The sequence below is a fragment of the Actinia tenebrosa genome, unplaced genomic scaffold (genome assembly GCF_029948245.1).
Source record: "Actinia tenebrosa isolate PJP-AT-01 unplaced genomic scaffold, QUT_ActTen_1.0 PGA_scaffold5__44_contigs__length_20552954, whole genome shotgun sequence".
NCBI classification, from domain to species: domain Eukaryota; kingdom Metazoa; phylum Cnidaria; class Anthozoa; order Actiniaria; family Actiniidae; genus Actinia; species Actinia tenebrosa.
In genome coordinates, this window is record NW_028292582.1 from 20,172,607 (window position 1) to 20,188,241 (window position 15,635).

At 35.3% G+C, this 15,635-nt stretch overlaps 1 protein-coding gene across 1 annotated transcript; it reads left to right on the forward strand.

The window, feature by feature from the left end:
- Window positions 1-107: 107 nt before the first annotated feature.
- Window positions 108-13,693, forward strand: LOC116305308 (macoilin). Its single transcript, XM_031715191.2, has 10 exons — window positions 108-317; window positions 451-592; window positions 742-868; window positions 1,098-1,227; window positions 7,287-7,353; window positions 7,455-7,569; window positions 8,276-8,781; window positions 9,471-9,541; window positions 10,042-10,227; window positions 10,769-13,693. Exons 1-10 carry the CDS (start codon window positions 235-237, stop codon window positions 11,448-11,450), a joined length of 2,109 nt encoding a protein of 702 aa, XP_031571051.1. The 5' UTR covers window positions 108-234; the 3' UTR covers window positions 11,451-13,693.
- The last annotated feature ends 1,942 nt before the right edge of the window (window positions 13,694-15,635 follow it).

Sequence of the window (15,635 nt, forward strand, 5' to 3'; positions counted from 1 at the left end):
AGATGTAAATGAGATGAGATTTTTTTTCTTCGCAGGTGACAGAACTGGAAATGAACTTCGCGCCCGCCATCTTGTGACGTCAAGGCCGCCAATTTGGTCATGCGCGGTAAGCGCGCTCGTCGTTCCCGATGGAAAATTGGTGGTGACTCTCTTCACATCACTGAATCGTGCTTATATACCTTACTTTTCTCGCCATTTTCTCTCATATATTCACTCTATGACTCCAAAAACACAATGAAGAGGAGAACTATTGATCCTTCGAAGCTTAGGAGACCACCGCTTAAGCGTTCTCGGATAACTGAATCTATCTATGGAAGGTCAGACAAGAGTACTGTGTTTTCGATCTCGTTTGTCTGGCTGGCAGTGTTGATTTATAAGAATTATTATCAACGACGTTGTGCTTTTATATCCCACCATGTAAAGTAATAATTGATGTTCTGTGTTTTGCAGTGTATTTTTATATATAAGGTTCTTCCTGGTTTGGATTCTGGTGCTGACTGCGGACTTTCTTCTGGAGTTTCGGTTCGAATATTTGTGGCCATTCTGGTTGCTTTTGCGAAGTGCTTATGATTCATTCAAATATCAAGGCCTAGTAAGTAGACCTCGATAATACTTCCCTGTCTAGCCAAAAACACTACGCCATTCCACTCATTTGATAGTTTAATACGGTATCCTATATTTGTGGTTTTAAGCGACTGCCTTGCCAAGCTAACCATGTTCTTTCACGATTTTTTTCGACAGGCTTTTTCCTTACTCTTCCTTACACTAGCGTTCTGTTCTGATATGATTTGTTTAGTACTTCTACCCGTTCACTGGCTATTTTTTGCCGCTAGTACTTATGTCTGGGTCCAGTTTGTATGGCATACAGGTAAAAGGCACCTAGATGTTTATAAAATTGCAAAGAAAAACTTTTACTTCCCCCAAGCATAGGCTCAATTATTTCCATTTACAGAGTCTGTTTACGCTTCCTTCTACAAACATGGCTGACCATTTAGACAACTGCTCAACCTCTATATGACCTTTTACTTTAATCATCCCACCAGTTCCCGCTGCTAGTCCCCCTTCTAAACTTAGTATCTTCTTTTTTTATTGGGCAGATCGAGGGCTTTGTCTTCCAACAGTCAGTTTATGGCTAATTTTCGTTTATGTGGAAGCTTCAGTCAGACTTCGAGAACTGAAAAGTCTGCCGTTTCATTTAGATCTTTGTCGGCCTTTTGCAGCTCACTGGTAAGTTCAATAAACATCCATTAAAAATAAAATACTAAGTAATAATTCTTTATATCGTTTTAGATTATTGCTAACGAGGTTTGGAGTGTTTTGGTTTCCACCAATCTCGTGGTTTTTTTTTTAACTGGAAAATGTACAATCTATGATTCGAATTTGCATAAATTCGATTCCATCTCGATTATTATATTGATCACTATGTTTTTCCCAATCAATCAGTCCTCCTCTTAACCGGATAGCAATTTTAAATTTTTAAAATTAGAATTACTTTTTAAAATGGAGTTTCCATCATATATTACAAGAGTTAAAAATATCTTTGAGATTTTTGGAAGATTTTATGGGTTGATGTTTTGGAAAATCTCCATTTTTTTGAACAATGGGTTTTTTTCCTTCCTCTTGTTATGCTTCCGTACTCACTGTGAATGAAAAACGAACTACTCTTTTTTCTTTTAACCATATGTTTTCCATTTTACTATTCAGTTAACCTCAACAATTAATAACCAAATGGTCATTTAACTTTATAATTTAAATCATACTAATTTTTTAGAAAAATTTCAGTGAAAATCTAACAATTTCTTATGTCAAACAAAATTGAATATGCACACATTATTCTTATGATAAATGCTTTCAAAAAATTTGCATATTAAAAAAACCTATTATGAAGATCTTTTTCTATTTTTCTCCATGTCTGGGATCTTCAATCACATTTACTACAATAATATATGAATATAAGCTTTTATTTTATTGTTGGTTCAGTCTGTTGCTTCATGATGAAGTATTGCACCTGTGTTGAACCCTGAGTAAATAATGCCATACTTCATGATGATGAGGACAAAAATAATGACTACAATATTCACATTCGATTATTTTAGTTTTAAGAGTTCATGTGTTGTGATAGAAGCGATTACCTGGTCGATTCTATAACGTTTATGCAATATGAACATAAAAAGGTGTGTAGATATCTTGATTATTGTTTGGCTACTATCGACAGCTGGCGAAATTTAAACTGTATTCAAGTTCTACGTATATTATCCGGATTAATAGGTTTTGATTTTAACTGAAATCCCATCAAAATTATTATTATTATCGAAAAACTAGTAAGCCATATTATCTTTTTTTTCTAATCACTCAAATGACCAAATCCAATTTTGCATAATGTTTTGCCCATTTCAGACCACATGTCACTCTCTTAAGAATAAGATTTGTTTTTTGAGTTGTATCCATATTTATGTGTCTTCTCATGTGCAGCCATTAAACAAAGACGTAATACTCAGGGGAATGACATGTGGTCTGAAATGGGAAAACAGTTGATTACGTATTATTCTAAAGTGGATTTTATCGTTCAGGGAGAAATGGATGGATATTGGAAAATGCAAGTGGTCTGATTTTGTTCGTCACTGAAACTTGAATTTTCCTGTACCTCTTGAAAACTTCGAATTTCAAAATACTTTTTTTTTCTTTACAAAACAGAAGTTGATGGAAGTATAATATATACATAAATAATGCTTTTGATACAGTTTGATTTAAAAACTCTCTTAAATAATACCCCAAAATTTCCTGCAATATCCTAGAATTTCAATATCAAAAGTTTTATTTCCTTTGTCGATAATTGGAATTGTGGTAGTTTTTCTAGGAAGCATTTGTATGGTAGCGCTACTTAGGTTTGATTCCCATAATTAGTGTCTAGTATATGCATATTTGTTTGTTGCATCTCTCCTGTACTTTTAGGACTTCCCTACTCTCACAAAATATCGGCAGTTAAATTTCCAATGCCAATTAGATTCATGTAAGCTAGAGCCACTATTTGGGAATGCTAACTGATAAATCTAAATTTGATTTTTTCTTTAAGTATTGAAGACATTTCTTAATTCTTAATGATCTCTTATTGTATCTGTTGTTAGAACACAGCTATTTTAAAAAAAGTTGGTCTTCGTTGCATGCAGCATGTTGCATATCAACCCTGAATTGCACCATGGGTTATGTGAATACCATCAGTGAAAAGTCTCAGTGATATAAATTTTGTGCACATTTTTACGGTATATTTACTTTTTTGCTGACATAATTTACATATGAATATGATACATTTCAAGCTTAGTAAGCCGCAGCATGCAACATGCAGCAAAACCTTTTCCAACCTTTATAGAAATAGCTGTATATCTTTCAAACTATGAAGATTGGGGTAGCATGGGTGGTGTTCACGGTTAACGCATCGTCTTTCACTGCTGTGAGTTCAACGGGTCGGGTCGCTGGTTCGAGCTCTGCGGTCGCCACATGTGAATTGAGTTTGTTTGATATGTTGTTCTCTCCTATGCTTCAAGGGTTTTCTTCGGGTTCTCCGGTTTCCTCCCTCCGTAAAAATCAACATGTAAGTTGAGCGTTGTGTGCATAGAACATTAAATGTAGTGGTAGTGCGTGTGAGTGAAAAGTGTCCCCAATTAGTGAGAAAGCGCTAGAACGAATAGACACTTAAATAAAAGTGATTTCTTTATTTTATTTTATTACCGGTACTTGTATATAAATTCAAAACCAATCTTGTCATAACCTACCATTAACATATAAAGCTTAAGCTAAGACAATTTTTAATAGTGCAGGGCAACCGTGACGTCATAAAAACAAAGACAAGGGCGAAATTTGGACAAACAAACTTACAAGTTTACTTTCAGCAGATAATTTTCACAGGTGATCGCAGTTGATCTTAGTTTACATGGGTTATTATTGTAACTTTAAGTAAAAATAATAAAATCGGTTCGTATAATCCTTGTAGCGGTTAAACAGAATGCAATATTTGTCTGAATCTATAAGCTGTTTTTAGAATCAGTGCGCTGCGCTATTTGCTATAATTTTGTGCGATTCATAACCATTTTTTGCGATTCATAAACATTCCTTGAAGATGGTCGCTTTGCTACAAAAGCTTGGACAATAAAATCATCTATCTATAAAATTTATATTATTTAATAATTTAAGAAATGCTTAGCGTACTTCAAATATCCCACGTCAGAGGCATGCTTTGCTTGTCACAGAGGTTCAATGTTTCAATTTGCATAATGCTCAATGAGTTTTGGAGAAAAGTATAAATGTAATTTAACATGTAGCCTCATACTAGAACCTTAGCTAATGACAAGTGAATCATATTTCAGAAGTGGGCTATTGTCCCAGAAGGTCACCAAAACAAAAACAAATAATTGTGCTTCAAAGAACTTTTGCCTTATCTGAACCAAATTTAAACTACTTGCATTTGCACCTGTCAGGAAAGCCTGGCAGTATATCTGAATATTTTTGATTTTTATAGATGATTTTACATCAATATTAACAATTATATCATTAAAACACATTGTTATTTACCTCTTTGATACTGGTATTAAATCCACAAGCGTTCTGACATTCATTATATTCTCCAAAAATCATTACTGTCTGAAATGTAAATAATTTGTTCATTTCCTCTCGGAATTTAATAACAGTCAGCTAGAACTCAGGGTTTTCATTAAGTCTTAAAATAAAAAAATAAGATCATGGAGCATAAGAGACTCCTGCGGACCAAGTGATATGTGTATATATATTTTAAACAACCTTATTGGCCTTCAGAATTTTTCAACAATAGCAAACAAACTAAAGAAAAAAAAGGAAAAAGCAAAACAAAAACACAAAAAAAAAAAACAAAAAAAATATATATATATATAAATAATACAAGTTAGAAAAATAATATGAATAATACAAGTAAGAAAGGCCAAGAGATGAAAGTATCAGGTGCTGATTTAATACCTCCATGCATCCAATGAAATTGATAAGTTCTAGTTGAGTGATATTTACTTTTTGTCAATATAAAAAAACAATCAATGATACTTTTCTGGTTTTGTTGCATGGGTATAATGGCGTTGCTCAGTATATAGAGCAGTGGAATTGCTGGAAACTAATTCTATACTGTAAATATGTCTGTAGTCACTAGGAGATTTAAAAGAAAATACAGACTAATGAATCTATAAAATTCAATTGTGAACACTAAAAGATGATCGATATTAATACTACTTATTCACAGTTTTAAGACACTTAGAATACCCAAAGCCTATAATGTCAAAAATGATCCATCCAGCCTATGATTTCCTAAGGATTTTGTCAGCTTTCACACTTTTGATTTATATCAGTGCTTAATATTTTATGGCTGATTGATTATTGACAGTATTGTCACACGTTCATACACTTGTGCATTTTGTTTCACCAAAAACACATAATGTTTATTAATTTGAGCGAAATTACATATAGTTATAGCAATTTTTAGATATTTTCATTACAGAAAAAAGAAACCAATAGTATTGGGACTAATATTTAACTTTTTTCCTTTAAAGAATAAAGGCTAGGAAATGATAGTATTTTTTTTACAGCTTTATTGGGTAATAAACTATAAGCTATAACTAAGGTACGTGTATACATAATTAGAAAAATAAATGTGAAAGACTACTCAATAGGGACAGTGCAAATGGAACTCTAAGTCCCATGCTAGGCAGTTCCCTTGAGGACGCACATTAGGTAAAATAAATTAAGATAAGTAAATGTAAATATGCTATTATCTGTAACAAGGACACTTGCTGACTAGTGACCACTAACCATAGGGTTATTGTCACTTTTTCATGCAGAAAAAAAATCTGTAGTATGGGCACTCGAATCTTTTTCCTTCATAGACTTATGGCTAGCAAATGATATTTTTCACTACCATACAATATTGCAGATATTGTTTTACAGAAAAGGGCAAATATATATTGTTACAAAAAGAGTTACTACCAAAATTTTTGGTAGTCAATATGACTATTAAATCAGCAAAATTGGTTAATAGTAACTGGAAGTGTATGCGCGAGATCACCTGGACATCTATTTCCAAGAGATGTAAAAACGCAATAAAAATTGCCGTTGTATTTTATCATGTATACTCAATTGCAAAATCATAATCTTCAAAACATATAACATAGAAGCTGAGACAAAATGATAAATGGGAAATACGTTAATGCGATACACTCAATGTCATTAACGTTGTCCACTGAAAAAAGACATTAAGACATTTACACCTTTACCAATACGAGATTTTCATCTAATAATAATTTCTATAAAAAAAACGAGTAAGAACAAATTATGGTAAATTTACATTTAATTTTAGTATTTCTACAATCTGGGAAACAATACCCAAATCAATTAAAAGTCTTCCTTATTCATCCTTCAAACAGACATATAAGGAATTCTTACTCAATAATCAATAACAATTATATCATTATACATATATATTTATATATAATTATTTGATTTATCTCCTTTTTTGCTATAGTGGAAATTTATACTGTTGAATTTAATATTATAGTATTATCATAATATTATAGCCTTGTTTTTTTTTTTTTTTTTTTCTTCTTCTTCTTCTTTTTCTTCCTTTTCTTTTTCTTTTTTTTTTTTGACCCAAAATGAAAATTACAACAGCCAACTAGAAAGCTTTAGCTCCTTTGGCTGTTGTACACTTACACCTATTATATTGTTAATTGTATTAAAAATTCTAAATACTATTCAACTATATATATTCTTATAATTCTATTATGTAAAATTGGAAAAAAAACTGTAAATAAACTGAAATTGAAATTTACATATTTACACATTTAGACTATAAAGATATATCACGTGTTTCATCATGTATTCTTTGCTTCATGTGCGTCAGCCTGAACTTTAAATATAAAATTCAACTCGTGAATCAAAAATCCATAATGCCCTGACCATTTAGTGAGGATTTAAGATGGAGAATGGTATTTCAGAGTGTTTTGTGCCAGAACGTTCAAGGAAATGTGATATTTCTTTTAGTCTAAATGTCTAAATGTCTAAATGTCCTTTTTCGGTGGACAACTTGTAGAATGTTCATAAATTGTTGCACTGACAGAAAGCAATGATACTTCCAACAAGTTTCATTTTGACTTTGTATTTCAAATAAATATATCTGAGGATAATTTATGTCGTTTCCCAGATACCTTTCAGTCTTGGCTTCTTGTAATCTACCTAAAATAAATCCATGTTATTCTAAGCTGCTTTTTTGTTTTTAGTATTGGGTATCCTGTGGTGACGCTTGGTTATGGGGTCAAAAGCTATTTAGGATATAAGATGAAACAGGTATGTATACATGGTTCAAATTTAGTGGTTGGCAAGCCACCAAGCTTGTGGAATTATATTTTTTAACAGTATGGAGTTGTTTTTTTTTATATTTTTCGCAGCGGAAAATGACGCAAGTCTCAAAAGAAAATGAGTTTTACATGCAGCTAATAAATCTAGCGCTGCCTACAGAAAGTACAAACTGTACAGAAACCAATACAGAAAAGACTTCTAGAGGTTAGTACTGTAACTGACAGTCGAGTTGCTAGGCAACTAGTAGTCTTGGCAACAGGACTAATTGAGCCCTTATCAAGTTAACTAAGTGTTTTGGTTAAGACTGAGTTTTTTGAGTTCCACCCCATATTAGTGTATCTGCCGGTGTATCTTGAGCATAATGTCTAAAGAAAAACATAATACTTAAGGTAATGAGGCATGACAAAATATATATTAGTATCCACCATCCATCATATATATGTATATATACTTACATTTTAAAGCTGAGTTAAGTTGGCATTGCAGTGCATTGTGGGACTGTTAAGGGATATATTTCCCAGAGAGCGTCTATTTTGTTCACCAAACACCCCCTTGATGCACTGCAACAACAACAGTTTTTATTTCCACAAAACAATGTCAACTCAACCAAGTTCCCCCCCTGCCAGTCTACTTCCACTTTAAATTTTATATTACTCTTTATTCTTATTTTTGATATTCTAAAGAGGGTTGGCTATGGTTTAATTTTTAATGTACACAATATTTACAGACAATGATAATAAAATAAATATACATATATTCGAATAGAGAAATAATGACACTGCACTGACTTCTGGCAATTACAAGCTAAAAAAACCCAGAAGTCAGAAAAAAAAACAGAAGTCAGCCACCCAATTCCCTTGTTCAGTCCTTCACTTGCATTGAGTTCAATCCACTTCTCTTCTTTCCCCAGCAATATGTAATGGTAAACCTAGCGTACACAGTGGCGACTCATCACCATCAAAAGCCAGATCCTTACCTATCATGACAAATGGCATAAACACTAAAACAGACGTTGAACTCTTGATAGAAAAGGAAAACAAGATACGAGGGCTAAGATTAAGTGATATGGAAGCCAGCACAGGTGCAAGAGGGACCAATTCAGTTCTCAAAGATCTAGATTCCTTGACGCACCTGAGGTCCAAGAAACTACATGAGGACCATAACTTAAACGAACTTGATAAATCCCCTTCAGAAGGGCATACTAAGACTTCTAAAGGAAGTCACGGTCGATCAGCAAGTTTCGGGGCATTTGGTAAAGGCTCTGCGGTGTCCAAGATGTCCAATGGACGGGCGGGTGGAGGGCATTCGAAGGAGTGCGAGGATGTGGAGGATGAGGATACTGATAGTGATTCGCTGAGTAATTCGAGTAATTCTGTTGGAAATAGCAGGAAGAGCAGTAGAAGCAATTCTCCGAAGGTTAGTGAAAAAAAGGTATAAAATAGTGATAGGCATTAAAGTTTTTTTTTTGAATAACTGTTGAAATAATGTTATGTTTTTTGTTCTCTCCTAATCATACACACACTCTGACTCGTGTAAAGTAAAGTATATGATCTTAAAGGGGAAAATGTAAAAAAAATGCGCATATTCTATTGTTTAATTACTCAATCGTGATTGGCTAATTTGAACGAAAATTTGTCTAAGTGGCCTTGGTTGGTTTAGTCGCACTGTAAATTGCCTATAGAATCACCAGTATTCATTCATTAAGGCGTCGTCCACGTATCCGGATATTTTTGAAAACGGAATCTTTTTCTTCCTTTTTCAAAATTAATCTCGTCCACACGTAGCGTTTTTGAACCGTTTCTGCCCGTCCATACGTATCCGTTTTCAAAAAGTTACGTTTTCAAGGGGCGTGTTAACAGGAAACGTGTGGACGGAAGACGAATCCGAAAAGAAAAAAATCCCTTTCAAAAATATCCGTATACGTGAGGATGGGTTCTAGGAAATAGAAAACGCGCACGCATGGATTGGCAACACACGGGGGGGGTCTTAGGAGAAACATGACGCGTAGTGTTAATATTATAGTGATGAATAAAAAGAGATGATATATCATAGCTCGTATATTGATAGTAATATAAAATAATTACGAGCCGTTTTATTATTTGTAGGGTCATGATGCGAAGAGTCAAGATACTGTTATCAGTCTGTTGGCGCAGCTAAAAGACGAAAAAACTTCAAGGTAACTGTTTGACTCGTTGACGTATATACTTTTCTGTTCCCTTCTTCCCATTACAGGCTGTTACTTTTGATTAAGGAATTTACACCAGATGTTGTTTTGAAATTAGTATCAATCTCCTTTGGGTGTGAAGAAACTCTTAACTCACAGACTCATACTACCACTACCACTGCCACTACCACTACCCCATTGCCACTAATCCACTACCCCACTACTACTATCACTACCCCAATAGTATTGCTACCAATATCTCCACCACCACACCACTAGTACTACTACTCCGACAACGACGACGACAACGATGTTCATTCAACATTATGTACGCAGAACTCTCGGCTCACACGCTATAGACAAAAAACACACAACAACAACCAATAATAATAATAATAATTTTTAAAAATTAGAGAACACAAGAAAAGTGGGAAGGACTCCTCTGAATGCTCTCACTCTTTTGCTAATTTTTCTAAACTGTTTTTTTTTTTTAATTTGGTTTTCGTTTATAGGCGCAAGTCTGAGAGCATGGTGGTTCTACTTGAGAATGACATCAGGAGAGTTAAAGTTGAACTTCAGACTAGTCGTCAGTGTGAACATGAATTGCGATCTAACATGCACAGTCTGATGGCCAACGAGAGGTCTGCTAAGATAGAACTGCAACAGCTAAAGTCTGAGAACGACACTCTACAACAGAAGTACGTAATATGCTGCTTACAGATCGAATTGGAATTAAAGCGTGTTAGGTTTTAAGAAGAGATAATTAGCTAAAAACTAGTGTGAGCCGCGTCGGTGTTTCTAATGAAACAGTAATGATAAAAGGGTAAATTTTACACAGTGAAAAGATGAAAAACCTACTTACGTTTCGGACGCTAGTCCTTCGTTGCAGTAAAAGAGAAAGAGGTGGTAGAAAGGGGTGCTTATATGATAGAATAAGACAAAAGAAACCAATGAGAACAAAACAAACCCTTGAATCAAGGGAAAGTCCCAACAAACTTTACTCTCATATGATGCATGAATTGAAACTTCTCCGAATATTCGCTTGGATGACCATGAAACAATGATTTCAAGTCGAGACTGATAAATAAAAGAATCAAGCTTAGTGCTGACTTCAAACCATTGTTTCGTAATCTTCCAAGCGAATTGAGGCCCCATTAGGGGGAAAGCTTATGCACTCCCTCCACCTTCGATTGACAAACCTTATAATAATTTTCCTGTTTTTATCATGGTACATTACAGGATCCAGTCGCTAAATAACATCAGGCAACAAGATCGTAACACCATCTCCTCTCTGGAGCGCAAGCTGAAAACTGAACGCGACTCACGTCTGTTGGCTGAAAACCAGCTTCGCGAGGAACGCAAGAAGCAGAAAGCGGAATGCGCCGCGCAGAAACAACGCGAAGACACGACAAACTGCCATGATGCTTGTATCTCCTTGCGCGAAGAAATGGAAGAAGAAACACGTCAGCTGCGCATGCTCTTGTCTGACAAAGAAGAAGAATATAGACGCATGGAAAAAGAAACTGAAAGACTAAGGCAAAAGACCAAGGAATTCGAGAGTATTCAACTGAAGAAAGAAACTGAGATCCTCATGAACGCTCTGACCGCCATGCAAGGAAAGAACACTCACTTGGAAAACAGCCTCAGCTCTGAGACCAGACTGAAGCTTGACTTGTTTTCGGCGCTGGGTGAAACTCGCCGCCAGCTGGAGATAGCCCAGAACCAAGTGACCAGCAAGGACAGAGATATCGATAACCTGAAGGCCAAGATAGCTGAGGTGATGGCTGTAATGCCGGGTACTACCTATGGAGAAACCATACCCCACTTCACTACTACCCACGCAGGGCTTGATCTAAGCAGTGGTCTAGACCCAAGTGCTCCCTGCTATATCCCAAACAAAAAAGCAAATGGCCTGTTGTAGATGGTATTTAAGTTATTAATGTTGCTGAGACCAGTGTAGTTGTATATCGTGGCTGCTCATTGGTAATTTATGATTTATTTCCAGTAGCTCCGTTTGTTTAAGTTTTAGTGACCTGCTTATTCCATATTTAAAAGAGAGATAGGTTAGGTGTTGTTAAAAAGGGAGAAGCGCTTAAAGGGAAAGAATATTGGGGCTACTTGGGTGAGGTGAGAGTAATGCCAGATGGGATTGTTTGAGGTAACGTGGTTGAACGGCATGAATATTCGTGCGACGGCTGATGATTAACAGGAGACGTGATGTGTTAGCGCAGTTAGTGTTGAAGAAAGTAATGCATGATGGGATTGTTGAGGTAACGTGGTGGAAAGGCATGAAGGTTCGTGCAAGGGCGGGTGGTTAGAAAACATGATTTGCGAGTGCCATCGTTGAACGAGTTGCATGATGGTTTTTAGGTTTACGCGGTTGATGAGAACATGGTGGGTCTATCAATGTTTACTAGTCAATGTTTGTATGTGTGTCTGTCATCGAAGGGCATGTTGGGACTTCTAGGATAGTCGTATATTCGGTGGATTGCCATTGATATCCAGTTAATATATTTCGTCTTAGTTATTTTCCGGTATAATTTCTTTCTTCGTTCACTCGTTAGATTTGTAGTTAAACTACGCATGCGCAAAAGATTCAGAGAAAAAAAATCAAATGTTTTTAATTTCGTATTTTAATCGAGAGAAAGGGAATAAGCAACGTCATCTCCCCGGACCAACTCTGCTTCTTGTTACAAGAAGGATTATAGAAATAATCATGTACGAACGATTCTTGCCGTTTCCTTGCAAGTTCACAAAAACGTACACCATTCATTCGATTACTTCAAAATTTCCTTCGGAAGCATATTTCACGCATCTCCGTTCATTACCCTACTGATTCCTGTAGCATTTTTATCCATCTCAGTCTTCAACCACTTCCTCGTCGCGTTGTAATATCTTTATAGCGTTACCTCTCACCTCTTTTTGTCGTATTGGACATAATCTTCCATTATCTTCTGGACCTTTTGGCCCGATTTTCTCTGCCACTCGCGTCGCAACACGGGTTAAACGAAGACCCAATTGTTGCCAAAAGTAGAAAAGAATTATACTTTTCGCAACGAATGCTGCAACTTGTCTCGCAACATTTTTCAAATTGCGCTGTAGGCTACACGCTGCAATGCTCCATAAAACTCGTGCGGTAACGCCGTTGCGAGACAAGTTGCAGAGAAAATTCCTCCGTGTTATTGCGCCTTTACCCTCGAATGGAAGAACTGACTTTGCATTCACGCTCCGTTCTTTCCCTATTATTGTAGTTTTGTTGCTTATTTTAAACCGCCTTGGTATTGGCAGCCATGTTGAAAACTCACCAAATGTTTACTTTGAGAAACGAGGTTATCTGTGAGACTCCAACCGTGAATACCTGTTTCATTCGAAAAATTTCACATAATTACTGGGATGCCTGTGGTATCACAGTCTTACTGGGATACCTGTGATATCATAGTCTTACTGGGATACCTGTGGTAACACAGTCTTAAAATGCTTTTGTTTTTTTTTTTTCAATTTCACATGAGCGTATAACATAGTTGAATAATACTGTATCATTAGCATTCGTGTTAACAGTTATGTGAGCAGCTCCCGCCATTTTGTGTGTGACATTGTATACGCCATTTTGTCTCAATTGGAATTAGCCATTCCGAGGTTGAGAAAAAAACTGGGTCGAGTTATCATTGCAGTGCATTTTGGGACTGTTTTAAGATAGACGCCATCTTGGAATGCAATGCATTAATGCCAACTCGACCCAGTTTTTCCCTTAAACTCGGAACCCACCGAATGTTAGTTCAAATTTTCGCACATTTCAGCTCGTAACGACCCAACTTTTATTATTTTTTCATTTGAATCTTGAAGTTCTAAAATGCCCAAATCTTGCTTCAAAACGTTTAGTTACCTTGAAACTACGATAAAAGTCGTACACAGACTCGCTTACGAGTAAAGGGTCGGTCACTTTACAACATGGCCGTCAATTCCATGCCAGTAGCAACCTGTGATTAGATGGTCTCAGCGACACGTTAGAAGGCACTAAGTCATATTTGAAAGCTTTACAGTTCATGTAACGATTCAACAGAGCCACATGATCGTGAAGGCTTCGCGATCAACGAAAAACAAGTAATGTAAAAGAAAGAGTTGAGAACTACATAGTTTAATAAATTATGCCGTAAACAGATGAAATAGGCGTTAAAATACTGACTGGTATTCTGCAAGTATTTAAGAGTCAAATGACCGTATTTAAGGGTATCCTTGACCATATTTAAGAGTATCAGGGTTCGTGCTACTCCTTAAACTCCTTGAAAACACCTTGAATTTAATTCACGTTTTCAAGGGCTCTTGAAAAGCTCTTGAATTTTACGATTTTAGCGAAACTCCTTGAAAACTCCTTGAATTTTTGCTTCAATCATTGCTTGTATGGTTCTGAAATAGATCTAGTCGGAAAGATTGGAAAATCTGAAAGTCGGCCATGTGCAACCACTGTGTAAAACCTTGGCATAGTTAGCTGAACATACTCCATGAAAATTCATTTTTGGGTCCTTGTATACTCCTTGAATAGTCCTTGAATTTTAAGTGGTTACCTCAGCACGAACCCTGGAGTATTCTTTTTTCAAATAAACGTATTTAAGGGTATCCTTGACCATATTTAAGAGTATCCTTTTTTCAAATGACCATATTCAAGGGTATCCTTTTTTCAAATGACCATATTCAAGGGTATCCTTTTTTCAAATGACCATATTCAAGGGTATCCTTTTTTCAAATGACCATATTAAGGAGTATCCTTTTTTCAAATGACCATATTAAGGAGTATCCTTTTTTCAAATGACCATATTTAAGACTATCCTTTTTTCAAATGACCATATTTAAGACTATCCTTTTTTCAAATGACCATATTAAGGAGTATCCTTTTTTCAAATGACCATATTAAGGAGTATCCTTTTTTCAAATGACCATATTAAGGAGTATCCTCTTTTCAAATGACCATATTTAAGACTATCCTTTTTTCAAATGACCATATTTAAGACTATCCTTTTTTCAAATGACCATATTTAAGACTATCCTTTTTTCAAATGACCATATTTAAGACTATCCTTTTTTCAAATGACCATATTTAAGACTATCCTTTTTTCAAATGACCATATTTAAGACTATCCTTTTTTCAAATGACCATATTTAAGACTATCCTTTTTTCAAATGACCATATTAAGGAGTATCCTTTTTTCAAATGACCATATTAAGGAGTATCCTTTTTTCAAATGACCATATTAAGGAGTATCCTTTTTTCAAATGACCATATTAAGGAGTATCCTTTTTTCAAATGACCATATTAAGGAGTATCCTTTTTTCAAATGACCATATTAAGGAGTATCCTTTTTTTAATGACTATATTTATAATTACGAGTATCCTTACACACAGTCAAACCAGCTCATGCGTTCCTACCAAGGTTCAAAGATTCATTTTATTTTTTGAAGCTTGATTTCCATCTCCCTTTGAAGCTTGCATTAATCAAACGAACGTTATAAATTTCACTCCCGGCCTTTGCCTCAAAACATCAAAATGTTCATTTGTGAAAGGACTTTTTGAACAAAACATCACGCCATACAGATCAGTTTAAATTGGTAGCCACAACTGTAAAAAATAATTTTGGCTTTACACGAATCCGTGAAGGACTCAAATAAAGTTTTAATCCGATCCCAGATTTCAAATTTACAAAGTTCGTTTCATTAATGCAAGTTTCAAAGCAAGATGGAAATCAAACTTCGAATAATAACTGAATGTTGTAACCTCGATGGGAACGCATAAGCTGGTTTGACTGTTATCCTATTATCGTTGACTTGTTGTTCCCCCTATAGAATTTGAATTCCATAATATTTTTTCCTTGATCGCTTTTTCGTTTTTCTCGATTTTATGGATTCTTATCGGGAAAAAAGTCATATAAGTATATGATAATCCTCATTATACAGCTCCTGTTCTGGTGTCGTAGCCCGTCAAGTTTCTTAAATTTGGATGAGAAGGATGAGAAATAGGGGACGTCCTGAAAAAAAATTAAAACGAAATGGGGGGCGGCGCGAAGCTCACCCGAATGAAATTAGGGGGCGTTTCGAAGTTCTATATTGGAGAGTT

Coding starts and splice junctions, on each gene's coding strand:
- LOC116305308 (XM_031715191.2), top strand. CDS start 235: ATGAAGAGGAGAACTATTGATCCTTCGAAGCTTAGGAGACCACCGCTT. Junction 318..450: donor ACTGAATCTATCTATGGAAG/GTCAGACAAGAG, acceptor TGTGTTTTGCAG/TGTATTTTTATATATAAGGT. Junction 8,782..9,470: donor GTAGAAGCAATTCTCCGAAG/GTTAGTGAAAAA, acceptor TATTATTTGTAG/GGTCATGATGCGAAGAGTCA.